Source organism: Odocoileus virginianus, chromosome 15 (assembly GCF_023699985.2).
Source record: "Odocoileus virginianus isolate 20LAN1187 ecotype Illinois chromosome 15, Ovbor_1.2, whole genome shotgun sequence".
Lineage (NCBI taxonomy): Eukaryota > Metazoa > Chordata > Mammalia > Artiodactyla > Cervidae > Odocoileus > Odocoileus virginianus.
In genome coordinates, this window is record NC_069688.1 from 38333388 (window position 1) to 38361305 (window position 27918).

General features: G+C 34.3%; 1 protein-coding gene across 5 annotated transcripts in view; it reads left to right on the forward strand.

Moving 5' to 3' along the window:
• The window catches only part of CSMD3 (CUB and Sushi multiple domains 3), a 1331483-nt gene that overhangs the window by 1145390 nt on the left and 158175 nt on the right, over window positions 1-27918 (forward strand). For 3 of the 5 annotated variants that reach the window (XM_070477231.1, XM_070477233.1, XM_070477234.1), the window contains 5 exons: window positions 4966-5079; window positions 5573-5668; window positions 7251-7454; window positions 19266-19390; window positions 27645-27741. In XM_070477231.1, the coding sequence (XP_070333332.1) occupies window positions 4966-5079; window positions 5573-5668; window positions 7251-7454; window positions 19266-19390; window positions 27645-27741 (636 nt within the window). The remainder of the gene's footprint in view (window positions 1-4965; window positions 5080-5572; window positions 5669-7250; window positions 7455-19265; window positions 19391-27644; window positions 27742-27918) is intronic. The other 2 variants (XM_070477232.1, XM_070477235.1) reach the window with 1 other exon arrangement.

Genomic DNA, 27918 nt, shown 5'->3' on the forward strand with positions numbered 1-27918 from the left:
GGCACAAAAATGAAAACTAACATCAAAGAGTTTCTGACTTGCTTAAGCAATGGTGGAACATTGAGTAATATTCCAGAGTAGAGTTTAGTGGGAAAAGGAACTTTGCCTTCTTTATTCCATTTTTTCTTATTTTAACAAATGTACACCATTCTGGGCACTAAATTATGTAGTGTACTATGTCACACCCTAAACACTCACTGTACTGTTTTCCACAATGTTTTAAGAGAGACTGTTGGTCTGTGCAGAATATTCTAATAGTTAAGCCATACAAAGTCTCAGGAGTTTCTCTCTGCCATCCCAATGAGGCCTCTGTCATTATTTATTGGCCTACATTTGAAATGGTTAAATTAAGTAGAGTAGACAAAGTCCTGAACGTTAAATGAACATGATTAAAGGAGTAAGGATTGGACAGAATTTGGTAAAAATAAGAAACAAATGATCTTTGAAAGTTTGGTGAGCACTTAAACCGTGTAAACCTTCTCAGTAAATAGAACCCTGCTTGTCTGTCTTGGTTGAATATGATACTGTAAAAATTAAATGTCAAGTAAACCTTGTTTCATATACAAGCAAGAATAGATAGACAAAATACCTGGTTTCCTTTTGAGTTTATTTGCTTGTGGGAGAGCAAATGAATGAACTCGGACAAAATTTTGAAGTTGAGGTAAGAATCCTGACCAACATCATCTAAGATAGAGGTTTTCTCTATTTAAGTCATTTAAATGGACTATTTAAGTGATTTTTAAAAATCCAAATTATGGATTTCTTTAAAATGCAGCCTGGGACTCTGACTCAAGTGTTGCCCATTATAAGTTGCTAGTAGAGGACTTGCTTTGAAGAATAGACTGAATGATTAGCATATCAATGATCTGTGTGGGAAGACATACCCAAAGTAACTTTGCTGGTTTATAGTTAATTTAAGTGGTTAATTTAACACCTTATCATACATCAATTAAAGATAAGGAGCCACCTAAATGACCACAAATATAATTAATGAAGCCTGAAAGGAGGGACCCTTTCTGCATCTATCTCTCTTTAACCCCAGCACTTAGTTCCTGGTACATCATAGAAATAGAATCAATAAATATTAGCTGAATTAATAAACTGTATTCTAGGGTAAAATATATGGAAATTAAGAGGCTCAGAAATAGTTTCAGGTGTAATAATAGGTTATTTGCATTGGCTTCTTTGTAGCTATTTTTACATGTTTATTTCTGCCTTACTAAACTGAACTGAACTGAAGCTTCCTTGTCTTCCTTTATCTAGCTTGCAGTAATATATAAAATATTATAAAAATGGATTTTTAACAAAAGAGTAAAAGATATTTTTTATCACTTATTATGCATAAAAGAAGGAAAAATTCCTTTAAAATGGTGTTTCCTTTAAGAAAGTGCTTAGTGTTTATAACCTACTCTAATAGCTTGAGAGCAAAATGCTTTTGATATCTACATGAAATCCCCAGAGATAGAGAAAGAAGAGCTTGGAGCTGAGACGCAAAGAATTCTGTTTCTCTGTTGGAAACTAAGAAAAAGAAGAGGGTTGCTTATCATTCCAGAACGCATGGTCAGTCCAGACTTTTGGGGTTATTTGTTAGCCTTAGGGGGGAAAGGTGGTCATCTAGCTATCAAGTTGAGGTATGAGATGCTAGACCAGTGTTAAAAAATATTTCTTTTTAACAGCATTAATCATGACTCCCATACAAACCTAAAATAAACGTGTTAAATTTTGTATTTAAGTCATTAATTAATGAGGGACCTAGTAAAATGTTACAACAGTTCAAGAAAGAATTCAAATAACAAAATAGGTTGGTGAATTGATAGAGAAACATTAATAGAATACTGGAATGAATTTACAAGCTTGCAAAATTGGTCTGTCCATTGGATAATAAAAATCCTTTGCATTATACCACAGTCCCCATAAACACAGGTAACACAGAATGATGTGCTATAAAATGTCTTGTTTACCAAAAAACAACGTCCAGTTACCTTTTGGTCCACTTTAAAATCTTCCACATTTTCCTTTCTATTTTAGTCTGAACTATGCAAAGGGTGAAAGAAGAAAGGAAAGTGTTGATGTCTCAGTCTTGTCCAACTCTTTGCCATCCTATAGACTTTAGCCCGCCAAGCTGCTCTGTCCTTGGTATTCTCTAGGCAAAAATACTAAAGTGGGTTACCATTTTCTTCCCCAAGGGAATCTTTCCAACCCAGGGATCAAACCCATGTCTCCCGCATTGCCAACAGATTCTTTACTATCTGACCCACCAGGGAAGTCGTTGCAAAGGGTACAATTGGCTATTCAGAACATTTTAGAATCAAAGGATCTACTGCTATCTGAACATATGAAAACTAAGTAAATTTAGATATTTAGAGGCTGAATGAGTAGGCAAACAGAGGGGAAGCCATTTAATTCTTGATACTTTTGACTGAGAAGGGGAGATTTGGTTCAGAATTGTAATGCATCAGTTTAGTAAGCCAGTAGTTAACCTGAGACTATGTAGGAAATCAGATCACTATGCAGCTGCTCTTGAGTTTTCATATACAAGACACTTATTCAACATGTACCTTAAAATTTCACTTTCATATAATAATTCAGTACCCTCTCAAAGCTTTTGCCTAACAAAAACTTTTTAATTTAAGATTTCCATTGACCATATTACTGCAGAGTAAGGTTGCAGTTCAAGAGAAGTAGCTTACTGATTGCTTAATAAAGAAAGATTTAAAAAAAAAAAAAAAGAAAGATAGATTCAACACTCAACTCTCTCATCTCCTACCCATCTCAATTTCTCCCCAATCTCATCAGAGAATTACAATAACTAGAGACTAATACCTCTCAAAAGAGTAGTTTTCTTTACTTAATATGATGTAAGTATGTCATGTTACTGACTGTGTCATTAAAAGCTATAGTCTCAACATACTCAATTTATAGGTGACACAAAACTATAGTCTACTGTAAAGAAGTAATAATTGAGAATAAGAAACTTACAAAGAGGAAAAAAGAGGGAGTATATTTTTTCCTTTTTCCTTAGAAAAAGATCTTGGATCACTGTGTATGTTAGTTGTTTTATATGTTATTTGTAAATGTAGTGGTTTGCCTGGAAATTTGGATTATTTGAGATATTTAGACGAGATCAGACCTGTTCAGGGTAGCATAGCCATCGACTATTTGAGATATTTAGGAAGACAGGAGCTATTTTGGAGACAGAGATAAAGTATGTTGCATTTTGACATTTTCCCCTAATGACCCCCATAAGCATACAGAGAAAGAATGTTATCTGCGAAGAGTCTTGTTGCACAAACTACTTGACTTAGCAAAGTTCTGATGATTAGACTACCTTGATTTTGATGGGATAGCGGGTAGGGGGCACTTGGAAAGACAGTGGCAACATCTTCATTTTAACAGAAACTTTTCAAGACACATTTGAAATTAGATCATTCAAACATCAATCTAAACAAATGCAAAAACAGAAAACAAAAACTTTCTTAATATTTTTTAGGAGTATTTTTGAAATAGCTTTGGATTTGGTAGACTCAAATATGGATTTTTAAAAAAGATCTGAACTGAAATTTTTTCATAAGAGTTGTAAGCCATTAAAATAATTGGCTACATGTATGTGATTTGATAGAAACATAAACTTGTTTCCATGACATCGAAATAGTGTTTTAAGGAGGATCACTTTTGAAATTCAGCCCTCTACAGTTCAGGAATTATCCTATGGTAACACTCAATCTGTGCTTATTTTGTTTTACCTCACAAAGAACTGGACTGAGATCACCAGCTTATTTTAGCAGGCCAAAAATAAATACATGTAGCTTTGTTTACAGTATCATGGGTGTGGGTTCATATGCAAAACTCAGTATGTTTCAAATGAATAAACCAGTATTCATATGACCACTGTAGGCTAACCATAACCTTGATTTAAGGGGTAAAATATGAAGAACTTTATAAATATTTGTTCAACATAAGTTTAATTACAATACATGATTTTGAATTTATAAAAGCTGCCTTGCTTTTACATTATTAAATGTTAAAAAAAATCATACTCTTTTAGACCCCACAATTTTTCTATTCAATGAAATGTTTTAAGGATGAATTTTATTACCTATTTCACTTTTTTAAAACATAAAACACAGGTTGATTTCTTTTCTGTAACAGGTTCCTTCTTTTAAGTTATAGTTTGAGTAGTTTCTGCATGTAAAGTTAGTATATTATTAAAGGAAAATTACAAAATGAAGTTAAAAGGAGGCATATATAAAACTATTGGTAAGTGTGTCAGATCTGTACTTACCATGAAAAAGCAATAATTTGGTAAAACTGTATATCTTAATTAAAATTAAAATATCTTAATTGCTTAGAAATGATAAATAATATGTCCTTAATTTAGCAGAAGAATAACAATAAATGTTTAGGGATCATTTTCAATTTAGAATGTGGATTAAACACTGTACCTTAGAAGTATCTTGCTATATTTTTCTAAACACTATTACTTATAATTGAATAGCATTTTAAAAGCAATCTAAACTGAATCCCCTAAACTGAAACTCTGTCTATGTCATCTAAAAGAGGGGGAAAAAATTAGAAAAAGAGAAGAGAGTCACAAAGTGAAAACAATCAAACTACCAATGGAAACATTGAAAAGTAGTTACTATACATTATTAATTACCAACCTTATGATTTCTGAGCTAAATTAAATGTTATACCCATTTAATTTACTTTAAAAACAGTCTTCTTAACATCTTATTGCATTTAGGTCATGTTCATTACTTTTATGACCTGAAGTACATGTGTTAGGCATATCAACCAATTGGCACACATCCTCTTTTAAAGATAGAAAAAAGAAAGATGACTATTATATTGTAATACTTTGTTCTCTCTCTCCTCCTCTTTCTATTTTTTGTTTGTTTGTTTGTTTTTTGTTTCATTTTTGGATGATTGGTGATTTGTTTGCTTCTCCTGGTTCCTGTTGATCAGTGGTGTTTGGCCAGTTTGTATTTTTCCAGACATCACTCCACGATGTTGTTGAGGTGTATGATGGGCCAACTCAGCAATCTTCTCTGTTATCTTCCCTCTCAGGATCCCATTCAGGTATCCTTTACTAGAACTGCCATGCATCAGTTATTGATAAAAGACTGACTTTGGTAATGTAGTGAAAGTTGAGATTTATATCATCCATATTAGAAATAAAGTAAACTGAACATAAAGTCATTACTTTTTTAATAAAGAATAGAAACGCAACAGTGATTCAGACTCTTGATAAAAATATAACCATTTTCTGGGATTGTAATCAAGTAAATATAGTATTTAGTCACTTTGTCCATGGTGTTTGATGTAATATTTAAAGATTCTTTAAAGAATGAGGCAATATTATCAAAATGTAATAAAAGCCTTCCAGTAAAAAAAAAGAAAAGGTTGCAATTGAAGCTGAACCCAAAATAATATATTGTCAGTGGTAGATATATTAAAGTAATTTAATAGAGCATAGATTGATGTTTTCAAATGACAGTGTAAATTAGTATAACTTGTTAGGTTTACTGAATGAAATTATTTATGATATCTTAGTGTTTGTTTTGTTGAGTAGGAGAATCACTTCCACTGAGTTCAGGTAATCAGATCACAGTTCGATTTACTTCAGTTGGACCAATAACAGCTAAGGGATTTCACTTTGTTTATCAAGGTAAGTGACCCTGTAGCATAGAAACACACTAAGGAATGTAATCAGTTTCCATGCTATGTTCAGAGTTGTTAAATGATGAGAGCCTCATAACCATATAGGACAGATAAAAGTTGTGTGCTTTAAAAAAAAATTGTTTTGCCTTTTCCCCTTCCCCATTATTAAAGCATTATTACTTTGACCAAAGTAAAAAAAAAAAAAAAAAAAATCTATTGCTTCCATCGTCATTCTCAAGCAAACTGCATGCTTTTCCTTGTTTTTAACATACTGTTTTCAAAACGTCTTTTTTTTTTTTTTGACAATGCTTCACTCTACATATTCTGTTTCCTTATAGTCCAGCACTCTAAGAATGTTCAAACTTTTTGTGCTGAGGTACTTAGACATGCCAAGGAAATCATTACTCCATTCTAAAATTGTAGTTTCTCATTCTCTTAGAATTCAAACTTTCTTCATGACTTTTGTGCAATTCAAAGTCAGTTTACATAGTTTTTTGTCACTTATAATAGACAAGCTTCCACATTATATAAAACTAAATTAAGAGCTATCATCTGAATATTTTGTTTGAATTATATATATTCAATGTAGTTATTCTCAAATGTATCTTGAACTTTATTCCAAATAAATTTATAAACACTTGTGATTTGATATTCTTATTAAACCCTCTTATTCTTATTATAATATTGGCTATAGTATCACACTGTTTCATTCTTAATAATAGTTCCTCTGTAACAATGCGTGGTATTATGATTTTTAAAAGGCACTCTAACAAATGAAATTATTTTCACTCAAGTGACATAAGAGGAATCTATCTATTTGGAATTCATCTTATCATTTTTTGGACTATTGTCAAACTCCTTAATCCCATCTGTATGTGTTTTAAAAAGAAAAAACATCCTGTTATCATTCTATCTTTAAAAATGTCACAATTGAAGAACATACCTAAAAGGAATTTCAAATTTGGTATTGTATGATTATTAAATTAAAGCTTCTATTGTTGTTAATCTGTCTGACTTCTGTTCTGCTTAGCCTGAACATAGTTATTGTCTTCATCAATAACAAACATGTTTTGAACAACTAAGTTTATGAATATGCTGTGAAATTAATCAAGTGTTGTTTTTGCTTTTTTAAAATCTGTGTTTTTAGGGAGCAAATAATGTTAAAAAAAATTGACATTGCTTTACATAACCTGACATCTGCTTTTTGTATGCTTGGCATTCCAATTTAAAAAGAAAAATAAAAAATGTATCTGTTACCATTCCTTAAATTGAAATATCTTTGCTCAAGCTGCATTGTTATATTGATAAAGGTATGGTAAAACAAAAAACAGAAAGTAACTGATGTTGCTTAAAGAATTCAAAATAAAATGTTTTTAAATAAAAAATCTTAATGACAATAGCAATATTTATTGATTTTGAATTTATTCATTTCATCATGTATGAAATTTTAAGCTTTTATAAATATGTTCAAATTGTTAGCTAAAGTTCGAGTTAGTAAAGATTTCTTTGAAATGTTTGTATAGTCACATTTTGAAACCTGTATTTCTTTACCAAACATGAAATTAAAATCCACAATTATTTGTACGCAGCTGTTCCTAGAACAAGTTCCACACAGTGCAGTTCTGTGCCTGAACCAAGGTTTGGAAGAAGGATTGGCAATGAATTTGCAGTTGGTTCATTGGTTCTTTTTGAATGTAACCCAGGATATATTCTCCATGGATCCATTGCAATTAGGTGTGATACAGTGCCGAATTCTTTGGCCCAATGGAATGATTCCTTACCTACCTGTATTGGTAAGTTTATATATTTGTATGCTTCGTGTTGTACATATTGTATATCAAAATTAGTTATCTTACATCTGTCTATATTTATTACTTTATTAGCTATGATGTATCTAAATATGGAAATTACAGTGGCAATTTGATGCAATTGAGGTGTGATGCAATCAATGAAAATATACATACATATTTCCAATAACACAGAATTATAATGCTATTAATATGGAAGTATTAAACATCACCATCCTTTGAAATAAACACTTTTCATTTTTAAAATTTATGCAAAGATGTCTATGTCAATATATAAGGAATTTACCTATATTTTAAAGGTCACAGAGATTGATTTTTCTGGGTATGTTTTATCAGCAAAGAAATTAGAAAATACACATTAATACTTTTTTTTTTCCTTTTCTCTATTAGTTACATGCATGCATGCTTAGTCACTTCAGTTGTACTGACTCTTTGAGACCCCATGGACCATAGTCCACCAGGCTCCTCTGTCCAGGGAACTCTCCAAGCAGGAACACTGGAGTGGGTTGCCATGCCCTCCTCCAGGGGATTTTCCCCACTCAGGGACTGAACCTGCATCTCATTACACTGTAGGCAGATTCTTTTCCACTGAGCCACCAGAGAAGCCCCATTTAAGTTATATATATGTATAAAAACATAAAATAAGAAATTTCCCCAATCTTTCACAGATATAAGTGGAAACACTTTAAATGAGTAGATGGCAATAGGATTAGTCAAATCTCGTTATTTGAAACTATTTTTGTAATGTTATATCCAGGGCTTCTGAGGTGGTGCTAGTGGTAAAGAACCACCTGCCAATTCAGGAGACATAAGAGATGTGGGTTTGAACACTGGGTCAGGAAGATCGTCTGGAGAAGGAAATGGCAACCCACTCCCCTATTCCCGGCTTTAAAATCCCCTGGACAGAGGAGCCTGGCAGACTACAGTCCATGGGGTCACAAAGAATCAGACATGACTGAAGACTGAGCACACAACACACATATACAGTTTATATTGATAAACAGCATACAGAAACTTAGCTCTGCTAAGTTATTTGAAGCAGTTAAAACATTTTCTAAACAACATCAATAGTTTAGAATCTTATCATATTGCAGGATCATTACAATGACTGTTGGATCCTGTAGAATTCCCTGGATGTGGAAAATGTAGACTGTAGTGAAGTTGCTTTCTTCTTTGTTCCAAGAGCATGTCTGGAAATTAAGTTTTTTAATTACATATTATAAAACTAAAAGAAGAGTATTAAAGTTTCATCTCAGGTTAAGAAATAGTTCTAATGAGTTCTTCCTCATTAAAGTTTTATTAGCATGAGATTTGGAAAATGAGAGGAAGGTTTTTTTTAAATAAAAGATAAGTACAATTTTGTTTTTATTTTAATAATCTCAATTCTGTACTTTGTGATAGAGAAGACACGAGTGTACATATAAACAATATAGCATGTACATTTATAAATATATAAAATTTATTTTTAATAATACATCCTGCCATACCTGAACAGAAATTGTAAGTAGTATTTATTTTTAACTATTAAAAACACATTTTACCATATTTTATCAGAGATTAATATATTGTTAGTTCATTCTTAATTAGAATAATGTATTTTAAGCAAGTTTTAATTGAAATGATATGGAAGTTACACTTATTTCTACTGAGGAAGGAGTAAAGATAAAGTTTGGTGATATGCATTTATAGAACACAAACTGTGTATAGGACAAAACTGCTTCAAATCTTTTACCATTCAAATAAGAACATCATTAATAATTGTGCTTGGAAAATGTGCAAATTAGGATTATCATAAATTAAAAAAATAGAACGGAATGGTACAAATTGGGTCTATCATAAACAAAAATGTAGGATCTAGATCTCTATAGGAACTTGATATAACTACTCCCTCAAACAAATACATCTTGCATATTTCACAGAGTATTTTTCTTACAACCAAGAATCTAATTCTTCCTTCTACAGTGAATGGAATGGGAACTGTTCTTTTATTTTTCTTTTATTTGTTGAAAACCACATGCAGAAACTAATTTTAAACACTGGAAAGCTGTAAATGACTCCTCAACTTTCTTGTCTTTCAAATAAATAACCAGTTTCTAGTATGACTATGATTTAACACTTCCCATTTGCCAGGTTTCATTCTGAGTAATTTATCAATAAAGACATATTGAATTAACTTCTTACAGCAAACCTATGGAGAAGTTACTCTCAGAATTTACAGGTGAATAAACTGAGTCTTAGAGAGGTCAAACAGTTTTCTTTAAAACTGACACAGCCTAATAAGTAGTAACATAGGAGCAGGATTTGAAAATATTTTCTGATTCCATACTTCAGTGTGCATGATAGAAGAGTGTTTTCCTTTTTGTTTTGACTTATAAGCTAATTTCCTAATTCAAATTCTATATCTTTTTTAGAATTTGGAATTTCTTAACCTCTTAAAGTATATTTTTGACAATCAGCAAGCAAAGGAGAAGAAATCATTTGCACTTGATGTTTCTCCTCTTTTGCACCTAGCATAGAGCTATGATTAATGGAACAAAAAGGTCTTTATATACTTTTATACTCTCATAAGAGAAAATAGATAATGCTCTTCCTTATGACCACACTATATGTTGAGTTCATAGCCTTATAAAATGCAAATAAATTAATTATACTAAAAGACTGTGAGCTGAGAGAAATGTTCCTTTATGTCTAGGCCAAAATTAGTCATACAATATGCATAAATCAGAAATTACATTGCTTCAATTCAGTTTAATAATTGAAGAAAGACAAAAGATAATAAATCTCTTTAGCCTTACAGTGGATTTTTAAATATTGCTTTCTAAATATCAGGAATCAATCATTATTTCTGCCTCACTTTTCTCAGTGATTATTTACATCATTTCTCTGTCACTTTTAGTTTCTTTATGTACATAGTGATACAAAACATTAATACCATACAATGGAAGATAATAAGTAGCTGTCTTCCTTTCATTTCATATGTATTATGAAAATTCCCTCAAGACAATTATAAAAGTAGATTGATAAAGAGATTTATGGAAAGGCATAAACTAGTTCATTAATCTTTAACTATTACTGAAAACATTCATTTATCCATTTAGAATGTTCAAAGAACAAACATATGCACAACAGTGTCCTAATTAATGGAAAAAAAAATTGTAAGAAAACATAAAAAAACTGAATAAAGCCTTCATAACTGGGAGCTGTAGTAGGTTCTCAGTATAAGGGTCAATTGAATCTTGGGTAGTAATAGGCTTTGACTTTAACACTAAATTGTGGTGAATTACTACATGAGTCTGAAAATTTTTGCATAATCTTTTTCTCAATTCCCATATCAACAAAACAGGGAAGTTATAGATTTATTGTGGCTATTACATATTTTAAAGCCTTGGCAAAGTTCTTGGACTCATGTAAGTACTTAAAAATTAAGTTGTTTTTGTGCTTTCCAAATTCTCCACCATAAAATCAGAACATACAACTTCAATTCTAAAAGTATTGGATCTCAAATAAAGAACTTCTATGTAGTATTCATAAAGGATTTGATATTAATGATTTTAATCTGTTGATATGTAGCTTTAATGACACTTTAAAATTATTATATGTAAAGATTATCTTCCGCTGAAGATTTTTGCATCTTGGAAAGGTCTAAAAGCATGGGCTTCTATTAGTTTTTCTAACTCTGATAATTTAGTTCCTTAAGGGCAAGATTTTTTTCTCAGATAAAATTTTCAGAAAGCTTTAGGGAAATATAATGACAATTTTCTTGAAGATAATAGTAATTACTAGAATATTGTATTTAGGGGTTGTGAAATTTCTTTCCATCAATTTATAAATTTAAGGACAGTTGATTTAAAAGGAGCAGACTTGTAACAATAGACATATATTCATGATTTGCTTTGGTTTCAGTGTTTGTCTAAAGGTCTAAAATAAAAATAAACTTGAAATTAAAATAATGATTACCATTATTGTAATTGGTTGAAAAATATATGTTTAATCAAGGTTTGAACATTACATTATCCAAAATATTATATTTTCTTTTGTCCATGAAGGTATGATGATAATGTTAAAAAGAGGAAAGAAATAAAAGGGAGAAATGAGCTGACATTAAAGAAGGAAGGAAAAAAACAAACAAACATGTGACAATAGTTTAGGAAGAGGAAAGGGAAATAAGAGAAAAATAAAATATTCTGTGTGATGGAAAAAGAACTGTACACTGTAAACATTTTTGTTTAAAGCAGAAGAAAACCCCTATTCTACATGATTATTGCAAAGCTTTTCCATATGTCAAATGTGTCAGTTGATTAATCCTGGTGTTTTTGCCATAAGAAATAAGAATCCATGTAAAGAACAAGAAGATCAGGCCATTTGACTATAAATTCATTTCAACAAGTGCAGAAACTTCTACCAAGCATTAAAGCCTTTGAAAGACTGAGGCCTTGCCATGGCTGACATGCAACATCAAGAGTAAATGCTAACAGACTATCATCCCTAGCCCAGATGGATTCAACCTCATTTGTTACTTTTAAGGCAAAACATGAGGGACTCAGGAGCCATTACACTGTCTCTGTCAAAAGTCCATTTCTTGCTAGATACCTGGGCTTTTTGAGAAACATGTGAGTGCATCTATGGTGGGTCTTTAAACATAAAACACACTACTTTTTATGTTGTATTGGTTTGAAAGCAAATACTTAGAGATAGAAAATTTTATCAGATGGCTTCTGTTTCCTGACAAGATCACACGAAAGGGGCATATTACTTTATGTCACTTTAAAGGTAATGTATACTTTGTAGAACAGGTTTAAATCCAGAAAACTGAATATATAACAGAAGGACATACAGGATTTGTACAAGACAAGAACTCGATTCTAAATGACACTTGGATGATAGCTCACTTTAGGTCTTACCATTTGATCCCACTGCTAGTCTTTACATAAATGAAAATATACTTTGCATTTCTATTTTTAGCTATAAGTACTTTTAGTTTTAAATGTTATGAATTAAAATGACTTATTCTTTCAGTATTCAAAAATTCAGAAAAAGAGAAGGCTTGATGTCTTAATTCAAATATGAGTCAAAGACAGAGTTATTTTAGGTTTATATTAAAGAATTATCTGTAATTTGTGTTCATTTTCAGTTTCTGTTATCTGGATAAAATTCTAACTGCTTCAAAGTCTTTGAACTTTCTATTTTTTCCCCTTGGAAAATCATCCCCAAGATACCTTTTGGGCTTACTGCATTGCTTCATTCCAGTTTTCACCTGAATATCTTCCTTGAACATCCTATCTAAAGTAATTTTCTTCCACTCATCATCCATTTGTTCTTTATATCTTTATTCTTTTTCCTTTTTTTTTTTTAAGCAGCAACCATTCACCAGATTATATATAGTTAGGATGCTTCTCTAATCTTTCTTGCCCTACTCTTCCTGTCACTATATTCTATTTTTTGCTCAACAAAAGAGGATGTGGCATACAAGAGATTTTCAATAAACATTTGTTCAATGAATGAATTTTGGCAGATAAGTTTGATAATTTCATAAGTTTTTATAGAGGTAGAACAACTGACCAACTTCCCAAGTCCAGGACCCATGCTTTTTCAACTTTAGGCTTTTACTACATGGTGATATTCTTGTTCAGTTTACTTGCTTAGACCTTCACAAGCCATCTTGAAGCTACAAGACACTTGAGAATCTGCAGGAAGAGGCATAGGTAAAACATACGCAATAGATTTTCATGCTGTATAGGTAATTTTATTCTGAGAAAGAACAAATTCTCTATTTATATTTTACAGTTTAAATATAATCTTTGAAAAAAAATATAATCTTTGTTAATCTATTACAGAGTATTATACATAATGATTCTATTTCCCCTCCCTTCACTGGTTCAGTGAATACTCAGATGATATCTTAGGCCAAGTGAGCATCCAACAATTGAAACAAATGAAAGCAGTGACCTACATTTCTAGTGATTTCCATCTCAAATATAACTGTTTGAGTTTCACAGTTCTTACTACTGCTATCAACAATTTTATTTTTGTGTGTCATAGTAGATATAAATAAAATATAAAATAAAATGTTCATTAATTTTTTTTAAAAGTTGACATATTGAAATTGGACTGTTGTCTTGAAAGCAGCCCCATTAAACATGATATGCAAATTGTACTTATAGTTAAAATGGTCAGATACTGAATTAGGTAATTCACAAATTTAACTAACCTGTATAAGAAAACAATATTTAATATTCTTGAGTGAGTCTGTCTCATCAAGTAGTTCTTAGGTAAATTATAATAAAGCACAATAATGTTTTTATAAAAATATTGGACTTTGGACAGAGGTAAACTTGATAAATTTGCTGAAGACTGAACTTTATCTTCCAAGTTTGACCTTATTACACTTCAGATTTCTTAAAATTTTTAGTCTCTTAAAACCCAAAACTCTCTTCTAAGATTCTGTGATTTGAATAAGCCCCTGTAGCCACTAATAGCTCTGACAATATATGGCCTTAGGCATAAGTATTTCTGTTAGAGGTATCTTTTGAAAAGCTCCTGAACATGTCACTTACCTCCCTTAGGCAGAATTGTTTAATTAGCTGCTTATCCCTTCACTCTTATCAAGCTTTGTTTTTTCAAGTCCTTTAGAGACCCAGAAAGAACTATTTTTACTTCTATTGGATCCATGGCAATGCTTGTTCGCACTCTTTTTTCAGTGGAGAGAAACAGATGAAGAAATACATATAGTATCTGAGTCTTCATTCATTGTTTTACTCATCCATTCAGTCATGAAAAAGCTATTAAATATAATAATGGATAGCATTAACTAGTATTTGTATGAAGTGCTATTAAGCATTATCTCACTTAGTATTGACACCAACACCAGGAGGCAGATAAGAATATTTTCTCTTTTACAGAGAGATAGTGAAACCCCTATGTTTAGAGACAAAAAAAAGAATTAATATTTATACCCAAGCTGCTTGATTCTAAAATCTGTTTTCTTAATCTATATGTTATATTGAATAATACTGATTAGAAGGTATTAAAAATATACAGTATTTTTAAAATAGAAAAGAAATACTAGGATAAGTAATATACAAAGGAAACAAAACTTTGTAAAACATTATTATGTGCTAATGCACATCTGGGAATGCACTTATAATGTACTTTCTTGGGAAAAATAAAAACAAGTGAAGTAGAATTAGATATGGCTTCTTTAGAAAAGTACTAGTAGAAAAGAATGATGCAGGAATGGTAAAAAAGTAACTTTACATAATCATAAGATTTATACAGATAGTCACTCAGTAATTTATTTAACATGCATTTATTTAGTTTACCAAGTATTAGAGAGATCTTTTCAATAAAATTGGAGATATCAAGGGAATATTTCATAAAAGGATGGGTACAATAAAGGGCAAGAAACCATAAGGACCTAACAGAAGCAAAAGAGATTAAGAAGAGGTAACAAGAATACACAGAAGAACTGTACAAAAAAGGTCTTAATGACCTGGGTAAACATGATAATGTGGTCACTCACCTAGAGTCAGACATCCTGGAGTGTCAAGTGGGCCTTAGGAATCATTGCTAGAAACAAAGCTAGTGGTGATAGAATTCCAGGTAACCTATTTAAATATTTAAAAGATGATGCTGTTAAAGTGCTGCACTCAATATGTCCAAACTTGGAAAACTCAGCATGACCACAGGACTGGAAAAAGTGGGTTTTCATTCCAATCCCAAAGAAGGATAATGACAAAGAGTGCTCAACTACCCTGCAATTGCGCTCATTTCACATGCTAGCAAACAGTACTCAAAATCCTTCAAGCTAGGCTTCAGGAGCACATGAACTGAGAATTTCCAGATGTACAAGCTGAGTTTAGAAAAGAGCAAAGAACCAGAGATCAAATTGCTAACATTCGTTGGATCATAGAGAAAGCAACAGAATTCCAGATAAATATCTGCTTCCTTGACCACACTAAAATCTTTGACTGTGGATAACAGCAAACTATGGACAATTCTTCAAGAGTTGAGAATGCCAGACCACCTTACTTGTATCCTAAGAAACCTACATGCAGGTCAAGAAGCAACAGTTAAAACTAGGCATGGAACAGCTGACTGGTTCAAAATTGGAATACATCAACGTTGTATATTGTCACCCTGCTTATTTAGCTTATATGCAGAGTACATCATGCAAAATGCTGGGTTAGATGAATCACAAGTTGGAATCAAGATTGCTCGGAGAACTATTAGCAACCTCAAGCATTCCAACTCTGTGCAACCCTATGGACCGTAGCCTGCCAGGGTTCTCTGTCCATGGAGATTCTCCAGGTAAGAATACAGAAGTGGGTTGCCATGCCCTCCCCGAGGGGATCTTACCAACCCAGGGATCAAACCCAAGTCTCCTGCACTGCAGGTGGATTCTTTACTGTCTGAGCCGCCAAAGAAGCCCCAGACATACAGAAGCTACCATCCGAGGGGCAGAAAGGGAAGAGGAGCTAAAGAGTCTTCTGATGAGAGGAAAGAGGAGAGTGAAAAAGCTGGCTTTAAACTTAACATTCAAAAAACTAAAATCATGGCATTCGGTCCCATCACTTCATGACTCAAAGTTGGGAAAAATGTGGAAACAGTCACAGATTTTATTTTCTTGGACTCCAAAATCACCATGGATGGTAACTGCAGCCATGAAATTAGAAGATGCTTCCTCCTTGGAAGGAAAGCTATGACAAACCTAGAAAGCATATTAAAAAGCAGAGACAAAGTGCGTATACTGAGGTATGGTTTTTGCAGTAGTCATGTATGGATGAGAGCGTTAGATCATAAAAAAGAAAGTGCACCAAAGCACTGATGCTTCCAAACTGTGATGCTGGAGAAGACTCTTGAGAGTCCCTTGGACAGCCAGGAGATCAAACCAGTGGATCCTAAAGGAAATCAACCCTGAATATTCATTGGAACGACTGAAGCTCCAATACTTTGTTCACCTAATGTGAAGAGTCAACTCATTGGAAAAGATCCTCATCCTGGGAAAGATGGAAGGCAGGAGAAGAGGACAAAGAGGATGAGATGATTGGATAGCATTATTGACTAAAAAGGCATGAGTTTGAGCAGACTCCGGGAGATAGTGAAGGACAGGGAAGCCTAGCATGCTGCAGTCCACAGAGTTGCAAAGAGTCGGACACGACTTAGCGTCTGAACAATAACAACAAAGTGCCAGGCACCATTCTAGGCACTGGCCACATAGCTTTGAATAAGAGGATAATGTCTCTGCCCTTAGGGAGTTTACTTTTGTTTCAGATAGTGGTAAATGCTATGGAGCAAAAAAAAGCAGAGGCTGGAGGTTAGAGGAAGACATCTAGAGCATGCTGCTGTTTTAAATCCAAATGAGATGAATGAAGAAGGGTGGGATATATGAAAGTCAAAGAGGTAAGCAAGCCACAACAGTAATCTCAGCTGTCAAGAACAGAGTGGATGATGGCAAGAATGATAGAAGAATTGGGAGAGACAAAGCAGAGGCCAAGTCATATGGAGCCTCAAAGGTTGGAAGAGTTAGAATTTTTCTAGAAATTCACTGCGCTATAGAAGATACAATCTCAGTTTCTGGAAAATCACTGTGGCTAATGTAAGGGATGGAGGTGGTATAGAAGCAATAAGACTGAATAGAAGCCAAATGCAGAAGTGGAGGAGAAAGTTAATGTTGATTTAGATTGGCAGATCATGATCAGTGTGAGAAGTGGTAAACTTTCGGATATATTTTTAAGATAGAATTGACATAGTTTGCTGATAGGCTGAATATAGATGTACATGTGAATTTGAAAAGAAAGATGAATTGAGTTCTAGATTTTTGGCTTAAGAATTAGGTGGTAACATTTATTGAGAGGGCAAATAGTATAGATCAGGGAGAATTTAAAAAATCTTGATTTGGAAATGTGAATTTTGAGATATTGAGTTGATATTATTGTAGAACCCTGGGTAGAAGTTATGGCTAGAGATAAATGTTTAGTAGTCATAGTATATGGCTTCCCTGGTGCCTCAGACAGTATGCAACGCCAGAGGCCTGGGTTTGATCCCTGGGCCAAGAAGATCCCATGGAAAAGGAAACGGCTACCCACTCCAGTTTTCTTGCCTGGAGAATCCCCACAGACAGAGAAGCCTGGCAGGCTACAGTCCATGGGGTTGCAAAGAGTTAGACAGTACTGAGCGACTAACACTGGAGTCATAGTATATAGATGGCATGGTAATAGATGCCATTACAGAAGAGCAGTGGTTAAAAAGAGATGAGAAGATGGTGTAGGTCACAGAGAGATAGCGTTTGAATTGAAAGGATCAGAAGGAGGATGAGCTAAAATTTTCTTTAAAAATACTTTATCACACTGATTTAAAAGTTTGAAAATGTAAAAAAGTTTGTAGCATTCTTTTGAGTAATTACCCTAGATTTTTTGCATTCAGTTTTAGAAGTGACACAAAGTTATATAATTACCTTTAAAAATTATTACAAAAATATATTCTGATATTTCATCATTAAAGCCAGATTAAGACACATGTCCAAGGATCATAGTGCCATTAGAACATAAAATAACAATAGTTGTTATAGTTGACTTCTTACTGTGTTTTAAGCAGTGTGTAAGCTTCTTTATGTGCATTGTTATTGTTTAGTTGCTAAGTCGTAGCTGAATCTTTTGAGACTCCTCTGTCCACAGGATTTCTCAGGCAAGAATACTGGAGTGAGTTGCCATTTCCTTCTCCAGGGGTTTTTCCTGACCCAGGCTTTGAACCTGTTTCTCTTGCATTGGCAGATGGATTCTTTACCACTGGGCACCAGAGAAGCCCCTTTATGTAGATTATAATATCTATTTACTTTCCACAAAAGCCCCTTGGAAACAATTGCATTATCTTTTAACAAAGCATCTGAGTTTCAGAGAATTCAAGGACATGTCCAACATCACACAGTATTTAAAACTGTAAGTTTGGTCATTCCCAGAGTCAATCTGATATTACCAGCAGTGTAAGAATTTTGCTTTAAGATCGGTACCTTTAAAAAGTGGTAAAAGTCTTTACTGTCTTCAGAACAAGTCTCCATTTGTATTCTTTCCTGTAGTAATTGTACTGGCAATAACCAGACTGTCACCACACTGAGTACTTTCTTTACACTGAACAACATGAATGTGGAGCCAAAGTACCAGTGTTCAAACTCCATCTTCATCTCTGATTAGCTATGTGATCTTGAGAAACTTTTTTAAACTGTTAGTCCTTCCATTTCCTCAGCTGTAAAATGAGGAGGATACTTATTCATATACTGTTGGATTGTTGGGAAGCTTTAATAAGGTGAAATATGTAAAAGTGTTTAGAAGAGTACTGGTATGTAGGCTCTATATAAATGTTATAATCATAACATAATTGTAATCATCATCGCTATTACTCTGAAAGGGACTTTATTACTACTCAAAAGATAATGAAGAGAAAATAATAAATATAAAATAATTCTTCAAAAATTCTTTATGTACATATGAACAATTTTTATCTTGTGTCAATGAACATTTTAGTAATATACAAATAATATGCTATTATTGAGTTAATTATAGAGTGACTTTAGATATGCTATTGCCAGGTTATCCTTTAATGTTGTCTAATTCCTTTTTTTGTGCTATAAGAAGTTTTTGTGCTATAGGAAGACAATTTTCATGTTCTTTTGAGTTTTAAAGCATAATATGGTTTGATTATGTTTGCAAGTCTAGTATCTGTCTATGTTATTGCTGACCTTTTCGCTTGTTTTAATCCTTTGCATCAGAATTAACTTCCTCTCATGGATTGCTTTACTTTCAGTGCCCTGTGGTGGAATTTTAACTAAGCGCAAAGGAACTATTTTGTCTCCTGGATACCCTGAGCCTTATGACAACAATCTGAATTGTGTGTGGAAGATCACAGTGCCAGAGGGAGCTGGCATTCAAGTAAGAATATTTAAATTTTTCTTCTTTTCATTGTATATTTGAAGTTAATCTTTTCAGAGATGACAGGATGCTCATAATTTCTAGAATCTCAGCCAGTGCTTTTGACTTGCATGGCTGAATTTTAAAAAAGATGTGTGTGTTCAATCACTCAGTTGAGTCCGATCCTTTGTGACCCTGTGGACTGTAGCCCGCTATGGTCCTCTGTCCATAGAATTTTCCAGGTAAGAATACAGGAATGGGTTGCCATTTCTTCCTCCAGGTATCTTCCTGACCCAGAGATTGAACCCACATCCCCAGTGTCTCCTGCATTACAGTGGATTCTTTACCTGCTGAGCCGTCAGGGAAGCCCTAAAGAAAGATGCTTACCATGAATTTTTTTCACCCGCTGCTGCTGCTGCTAAGTCGCTTCAGTCGTGTCCGACTCTGTGCGACTCCATAGACGGCAGCCCACCCGGCTCCGCCGTCCCTGGGATTCTCCAGGCAAGAACACTGGAGTGGGTTGCCATTTCCTTCTCCATTTTTACCTTCAAGTAACAGAAAACCAATTCATGACTACATAAGCAGTTAAGAAAAATATGTTGCCCCACAGAACATTGAATCTTTGAGTAAGATGGTTTAAGTGTTGTTTTTTGCAAAGGTTCAGTGTATCATTCCTGACCCAGGTTTTTTCCATCTCTGTCCTGCAATACTTAGCATATTGGCTTAGTGCTTGGACTTCCTCTCTCATGGTCTTGAAATAGCTATAAAATCTCTAGGCTTAACAGTATTTCTCAGAAATGGATGGAATGGAATGTTTCTATGTTATGTACTTTTATAATGACTGAGAACTTTTCACAAACTCTCCAGGAGAATTTCCATTCTCTCCTGTTGACCAAGTTTCAATCATATCCTATCCTAAGCCATTCCCTGGGAAATAGCAAAAGACTTACTATGATTTGGCTTTGAAAAAATCAAGATTAGTTGTCTGGATCTGGCAAGGGGCTTATCCTTCTCTGAGGTACACAGCTGTCACTCAGTTAAACGAAATTGTTCTCTGTCAGCAAGGAAGAAGAATGCTATTCTACAGACAGTCAACAGTATCTACCGTATTACTTCAATGGTGACCATTTTTATGGGGAGCACTTTGACCAGCTACTCTGTTTGAGAAGAAAATTGTTTCTGGGCAAGTAGATAGCCTTTTACTGCTGAGTCAGGGTTTGTCCATGGAACATAATTAAACTTCACAGAATATTACACAGACTATATTTCATGTGTGGATGTGAGAGTTGGACCATAAAGAAAGCTGAGCACCACCAAAGAAATTGATGCTTTTGAAATCTGGTGTTGGAGAAGATTCCAGAGAGTCCCTGGGATAGTAAAGTTATCAAACCAGTCAATCCTAAAGGAAATCAGTCCTGAATATTCATTGGAAGGACTGATGGCTGAAGCTGAAGTTCCAAAACCGTGACCACCTGATGTGAAGAGCTGACTCATTAGAAAAGACCCTGATGCTGAGAAAAACAGAAGGCAGGAGGAGATGGGGACGACAGAGGATGAGATGATCGGATGGCATCACTGACTCAGTGGACATGAGTCCAAGCGAATTCCAGGAGATGGTGAAGGACAGGGAAGTCTGGTGTGCTGCAGTCCATGGGTCACAAAGAGTAGGACACGACCAAGCAACTAAACTGAACTGAACTGATATTTCATAAAAATAACTTGCCATTCTCCGATTGAGTCATAGGGTTTTCCTTTAGAAACTTGAGATGCATATATCAGTCATGGAAAAAATAGCCAACACATGATTCATTAAAACTGAACTTAGAAATATAATTTTCAATAAAAAGTAAATTTTTCAATTTAACTTGATAACTTTTCAGAAAATTTAAAAAAAAATACTTAATAGATGTAAGGTGTTAAATAGGTCAGTAAATCAATGAGAAAATTTGAAATGTACATTTTCAGTGTTTTTAAAATATTTGCAGTCAAAATGCTGCTTATATTCTGGCTAGTTGTGCTATTATTTTATGGTCAACTTTTAAAATTTGAAGATAACCAATCCACTCTATCCTGTTATTGGTAGAATTAGCAAAGATTTGAGGATCGTACATGTTCCAGATTGCATAGGCAATCTGAAATGAGCTGATACCTTTAAAATCTTCATGGAACATTTGCTGTATCATCTGGTTATACATTTATGAGAATTATGTTAGAGCATCTATATATTGGCATCAGCTTGTCCATTTTTATCTAATCTTAAAATAATAAAACCCCTGGCATTTTCCCTCTAGTTCTCACCCTATGTTCCCAGTCCCCTGTGATGTTGCTTCAGCGTCCAATGCTCTATTTGAGTCACTCTTACAATGATCACTGAGGAACATGCCATTAAATCCATTGCATTGCTCATCTTCCTTATTTTGTTAGCAACAGTCTGTCCTGTCCATTCTCCTGTCACTCTGAAGATATCTTTCCCCTCCATTCCACCTAATACTCTCTTGAATTTTGTTTTGTTTTCTTCTCTACATTTGTAGTTGTTGCTTCTACATCTCAGAACATGATCTCCTCTTCTTCAATTCATCAGATATGGTGTTTGTGAGATTCTGTGATCTTTGTCCATCTCCCATGCACCATTCTCTGTGCCACCTTGTCTACTTTCATAGCTTCAGCTACCATTATGTGCTGATGCTGAATCATAGTAGATAATTAGAAAACATCCTTTTAAATTAAGGATTGAATAGATGATGATTTCCAAACCTAATATTTAACCCATACCTTTCACCTAAGCTTGCCCTTTATCCAACTGCCCACTGGACATTTTCAGCTACTTTTTACATCGTTCTTATATATATATATATGTGTGTCTGTGTGTGTGTGTATACTTATTCATTTTGGCTGTGCTGAGTTGTCATTGTTGTGCACAGGCTTTCTCTAGTTGCAACGAGTGGGAGCTACTCTCTAGTTTTAGTACGTAGGCTTCTCATTGGAGTGGTTTCTCTTGTGGAGCATGGACTCTAGGGTGCATGGGATTCAGTTGTATTGTGTGAGCTTAGTTGCCCTGCAGCATGTGGGATCGACCTGGTGTCCCCACATTGCATGGCAGATTCTTAATCCCTGGACCACCAGGGAAGCCCCTAAACTTCTTACACCTTTAATTCAACCTGTTCAAAACTGACTTCATGGCTTTTTTCTCAAAGTTGTGAATCTTCCCCATTTTGCTCTCTCAGAATGAACCCTTCATCCATTCAGTTGCACAAGACAAAAATCTTGATGATTTTTTTCTGTGCCCAAGTGCACAACGGACTATATCAGTTCTGTCTTTCACAAACCTCTCAAAGTCTATTTTCTCCATCCACACTCTTACCACTCAAGATTAGGTGGCCATCATCCATGTTCCAGGTTCTTATTCTCCTCCAGTCTATTCCTCACAGGGCAAAGAGAGTAACTTTCTAAAAATAATAATCTAATGCTCTGAGTTTCCTGCTTTACAATACCTCAATCATCTTTTCTATCCTGAACTCCATTGTGCTTTGTCCTCATATCTTGCCTCTATTTCACTTCTTTATTGAAACTTGACTCTCTCTTGCCTCTGGGCCTTTGTGAATGTTGTTCTTTCTACTGCCAACACTCTCCATCATCTCCTTTATTTGTTTTATTCTTCCTCATTATTTCTGTCCCACCTTAAAAACAGTTCATATGGAAGACCATCCATGAACTTGAAGCAATGTTAAGCCCTCTTTCTATATGTTCTCATTGATCCTTATATCATATCAAGGATATGATCCTTATATCATAATACCCGTCACATGTTACTGCTTTGATTTGTGTGCTCAGGTGCCCAGTCCTGTCTGACTTTTTATGACCCCGTGGACTGTAGCACACCAGGCTTCTCTGTCCTTAGGATTGTCCAGGCAAGAATACTGGAGTGGGTTGCCATTTGTTTTTACTTAATTACCTGTAAGTTCATGGGGTAAGTAACTAAATCTTTTCTGACAGCTAGCACAGAGCCTAGCGGTCTGTGCTCAGTAATTATTTTTCAAATAAACCAATGAATATTTCCAAAAGCAGTGAAGTTTTAGGTGACTTTAAGGAGTTAACATAGAATAATGGACTAACATGACATCTAAAGATAATGTTATGTTCTCTATCACTGATCAATGTTACAGACTGTGAAGCATATTTTAATGTAAATACTGTGTATAACTACAAAGTGCTTTTTCCTAATTAACCTCTTATATGTTTGCTAATTTTATATGTCCCTTGAGAAGGAAATGGCAACCTGCTCCAGTATTCTTGCCTGGAAAATCCAATGGACAAAGGAGCCTGGTGGGCTACAGTCCATGGGGTCGCAAAGTCACACATGACTGAGCGACTGAGCATAGTTTTAGATATCACTAAATCATAGAAAATTATAACACACACACCCATAATGTAGGACATATTTGAAATTTCACTAAATTCACCTAAAAGCAACCTGGCTAGTACACCAGATTTAAAGTAATGTTTATTATCTTTTATTCTTTTGTGCTAAACATATGTGCAAATAAAGATTTATATGAATATTCGATAAATCATATAAGATGGGATAACCACTAGTAGAGAGAAGAAACATTTGGAATGCTGAAAAAGTTACAAATAGAATGATTGAGAATTTTTGGGAAATACCCTCAACAAATAAACTAACTTATTATGTTTCTATTACATGAGTGGGAGGAGTATATTCATTTTTTTTTTCCTGTATGTTTTAGCAAGGTATATTGGAGGGAGAATTTCAAAGGAGCTACAATTAATAGTAACAGAATTATCAAGCAAAGAGCAATCTTTAAAGTAAAATGGAATTTGGATGTCTGTATAAGGGATGTCTCTATAACGGATATCTGGAGAAGACAATGGCATCCCACTCCAGTACTCTTGCCTGGAAAATCCCATGGATGGAGGAGCCTGGTAGGCTGCAGTCCATGGGGTCGCGAAGAGTCGGACACGACTGAGCGACTTCACTTTCACTTTTCACTTTCATGCATTGGAGAGGGAAATGGCAGCCCACTCCAGTGTTCTTGCCTGGAGAACCCCAGGGACAGAGGAGCCTGGTGAGCTGCCGTCTATGGGGTCACATAGAGTCAGACACGACTGAAGCGACTTAGCAGCAGCAGCAGCAGCATAAGGGATATCTGGTTTTAGTTACTGAAAATTCATTACCTCATAAAGCTGTCCTGTTGTCATAATGAACAACTCCATCTAATTGTTCTTCTGAACACTGAGTCTGTATCTTCTCCTTTTTAAGGGTTTTACTTGAGTCTCATTTGACTTTCTGTTATAATGAATCTTCAACCATTTACTTAATTCTCCTACACCTCTATGTATGCCAGACAGCATTCACAACTTGCCCAGAATCCTACTGGCAAATTGCATTAGTTTTCTGTGACTTCTGTAACAAAGCATGAACTCAAAAGTTTAAAACAACTGAAATGTATTCTTTCCCGGTACTGGAAGCTGAAAGTCCCAAATCAGTCTTACTGCACTGAAACAGCAGTGCTGACAGGACTGCACTCCTGCCGCCCTCCACCTCCCCTCTGCTCAGGCTCCAGGGAAGATTGCTTTCCTTGCCTCTTCCAGTTCCTGATAGCTGCCATCATTCCTTGGCTTCTGACTTGTTCAGTCACTAAGTCACGTGTGACTCTTTGCAACCCCATGGACTGCAGCACGCCAGGCTTCCCGTGTCCTTCACTGTCTCCCTGAATTTGGTCAAACTCATGTCCGTTGAGTCAGTGATGCCATGCAACCATCTCATCCTCTGTCGTACACTTCTCCTCTGACTACATCCCTTCAATTTCTGCTTCTGTGATCACATTGCATTCTCTTCTGTCTGTGTCAGATCTTCCTTGACATCTTATAAGATCATCTGTGATTGCCTTTAAGGCTCATTTAAATCATCTAGGATAGTCTCCCTATCTCAAGATATTTAGTTTATTCACATTTGAAAGATTCTTTCCCATACGAGGCAATATTTATAGGCTCAAGGGATCAGAACCTGATTATTTTGGGGAGTCATATTCACATATAAATGTCCAGAATTAAACAGATTTCCTTCCTTTTACAAAGGTAATAAGTTTTCCTGGAGATATCTACATTTCTGTTTTTGCCATCCCTCTGATCTCAAAAACTCAGGGGAAAATATTTTAAAATATTTTCTGTCACTTCCCTCTCCTATTCATATCACACAGAAAGCCGTAATTTCTACTATAGCAACGCATGTGACATCTAGGTCCCCCTTTCTACCATTCCTGCCTACTAGCCTACTTTATTAATCTTCTTTGCTTCTCATGTGGGTCACTGGAATCAACATTAAAATTGTCTTTTCATTTTTTTTTCTTTATTAATTGCAGTAGTTCTGTACTTAAACCATAGTCCTGATTAGACTCCTTCAATTCACCTTCTAAAACCTTCAATGAAATACTCCTCAATTGCATAATTATTATGCTGGTATTCAGTCTATATAGCCCTTCTCTCTCTCTTTCTCTCCCTTAGCTAAGATACATTAAATCCTCAGTTCATACTAGGCACTATTCTAAGGTAAAATTACTTTAAATTTTACAACAAATCTATAAGTAGGTGCTTTATTACAGTGATTAATGTAAGAGATCTATGGCACAGAGAGATTAACAATTCTTTTAGATTTACATATTATGGAGTAGAGGGAACCAGGAAGTTTCAAACCCCAGAGTTCTAATATTTCTTGTATATATCCATTAATATTTTTTCTTTCTTTTTTCTACTTATTCTAACTTTTTACATATTTTCTTCTATGTAAATGCCCTTCACTGTGGCTAAATTTGATTACTGATGGTTCACTAAATCTACCCCATGGCTTGTCTCTTCTACATTTTTACTGACTCAATATCTTCTTTCAGTACAGAACCTCACAATCCATTTTGCTTATGTCAAATATCAACTCCTACAAAAATCCTTACTTCTGTTTTCTTTTCCTTGTTTTTTAAAGCCAAATGTGACTTTTTCTTTCCTTGACTTGAAAAGAAGGAAAAGTCAGGATATGAACAGAGAATTGACCGTTTTTTAAGGAGCTGGTGATTATATTGCAATCATACAGTTTTAATTCCAGTCTTCTTCCTGTCCTGGAACATTGCCTTTCAGCCTAATGCCTGTCACACAGGCAGGGTATCTGTTGCCATGTAGCGCTCACCTCTGGAAAAGAGGCATAAGCATTTGTTTGAATGGAAGAATGGTGATGGCCTATTTTGTGGACAAGAAAATTTTTAATGAATGCAATTGTTGGAAGTATTTAGCAGATGAGTGAAATGTTTACATTTATTACAGACCTTAGCTAAATAAAAATAAATTTATTTGAATAAGACTATTCCTTTACCTCCTCCTAAACTATAAAATATGTAATAGACAAAGAAAAATAGATAACATCCATAGTTGTGAGGGTTCTGTGGGTTCTTGCAAAAATTCAAGCTGTGCCAAGTGAAGTGCAACAAAGTAACACATGCCTCTTTCTTTAAATAAAATTTAATAGACATGAGATAATTATACTCAGCATTTCCATTATCAACTTTGTGAATCCTCACAATGATTTAGTTATTATTATGCTGTTTATAAAAATATAGTCATTTATAAAACTAATCTTTAAAAGACATATCCAAATCAGTTATAAAGTATTATTTTTGGTTATTCATATTTAAATATATCAAAAATATACATAGGGGATTATTATATTAATTTGTAAAGATACAATAAAAACAGGAAATTTAACAAAGGTTATGCAAAGTAAAACATAATAAAATGTATCAGGATAAACCTAGTTCAAAAATCATATATATTATAGAGTCTTATATGGTGGTCTGTGTGGACCAGAAATCTGCTTATATCCTAATAGGTGAAGCAGATGAGAAAATTCAGGACATAAGAATCAAACACTCTAAAACAAAACAAAACAAAAATTAATCAATTGTTTGGAACATGGCTTAATTCAAATTCTAGGCACTAAGACATTGGATTAACGCAATAAGGTGGTGACGGACATTCTCAATGCTATAACCAATAGTGAACACTGCTAGATGCCTCAGAGGCTTTTATTATAAAAGTCAGTGTGTATGCCAGTGCCATAAAGGCAATGATCATTTCTGTTAAAATCCTTCCATGGAGAGCCACAATCACATGGTCCAGGCTTTGAGCTCTCTCTTCCAGAAGAGTCGAGTGGACTATAGTATATGCATCGCATTAGAAGTATGTGTTCTTACAGATAATTATTATTTCATAGGTGCAGGTTGTCAGCTTTGCTACAGAACATAATTGGGATTCTCTGGACTTTTATGATGGGGGAGACAACAATGCCCCAAGACTTGGAAGTTATTCAGGTAACTAAGAGAACTAAGTTTGATTAAAATACATTATAATTAGGAATGTAAAATCTCTCTCCCTCTCTCTCTAAAACACTCCCTAGATCTCTGACTTGGTGGTTTTAATTTTGCTTTTTACAAACTATATGCAAAGAACTAAACTACAAGGTAGAAGTTTGAAAGGCTTTAAAGGCA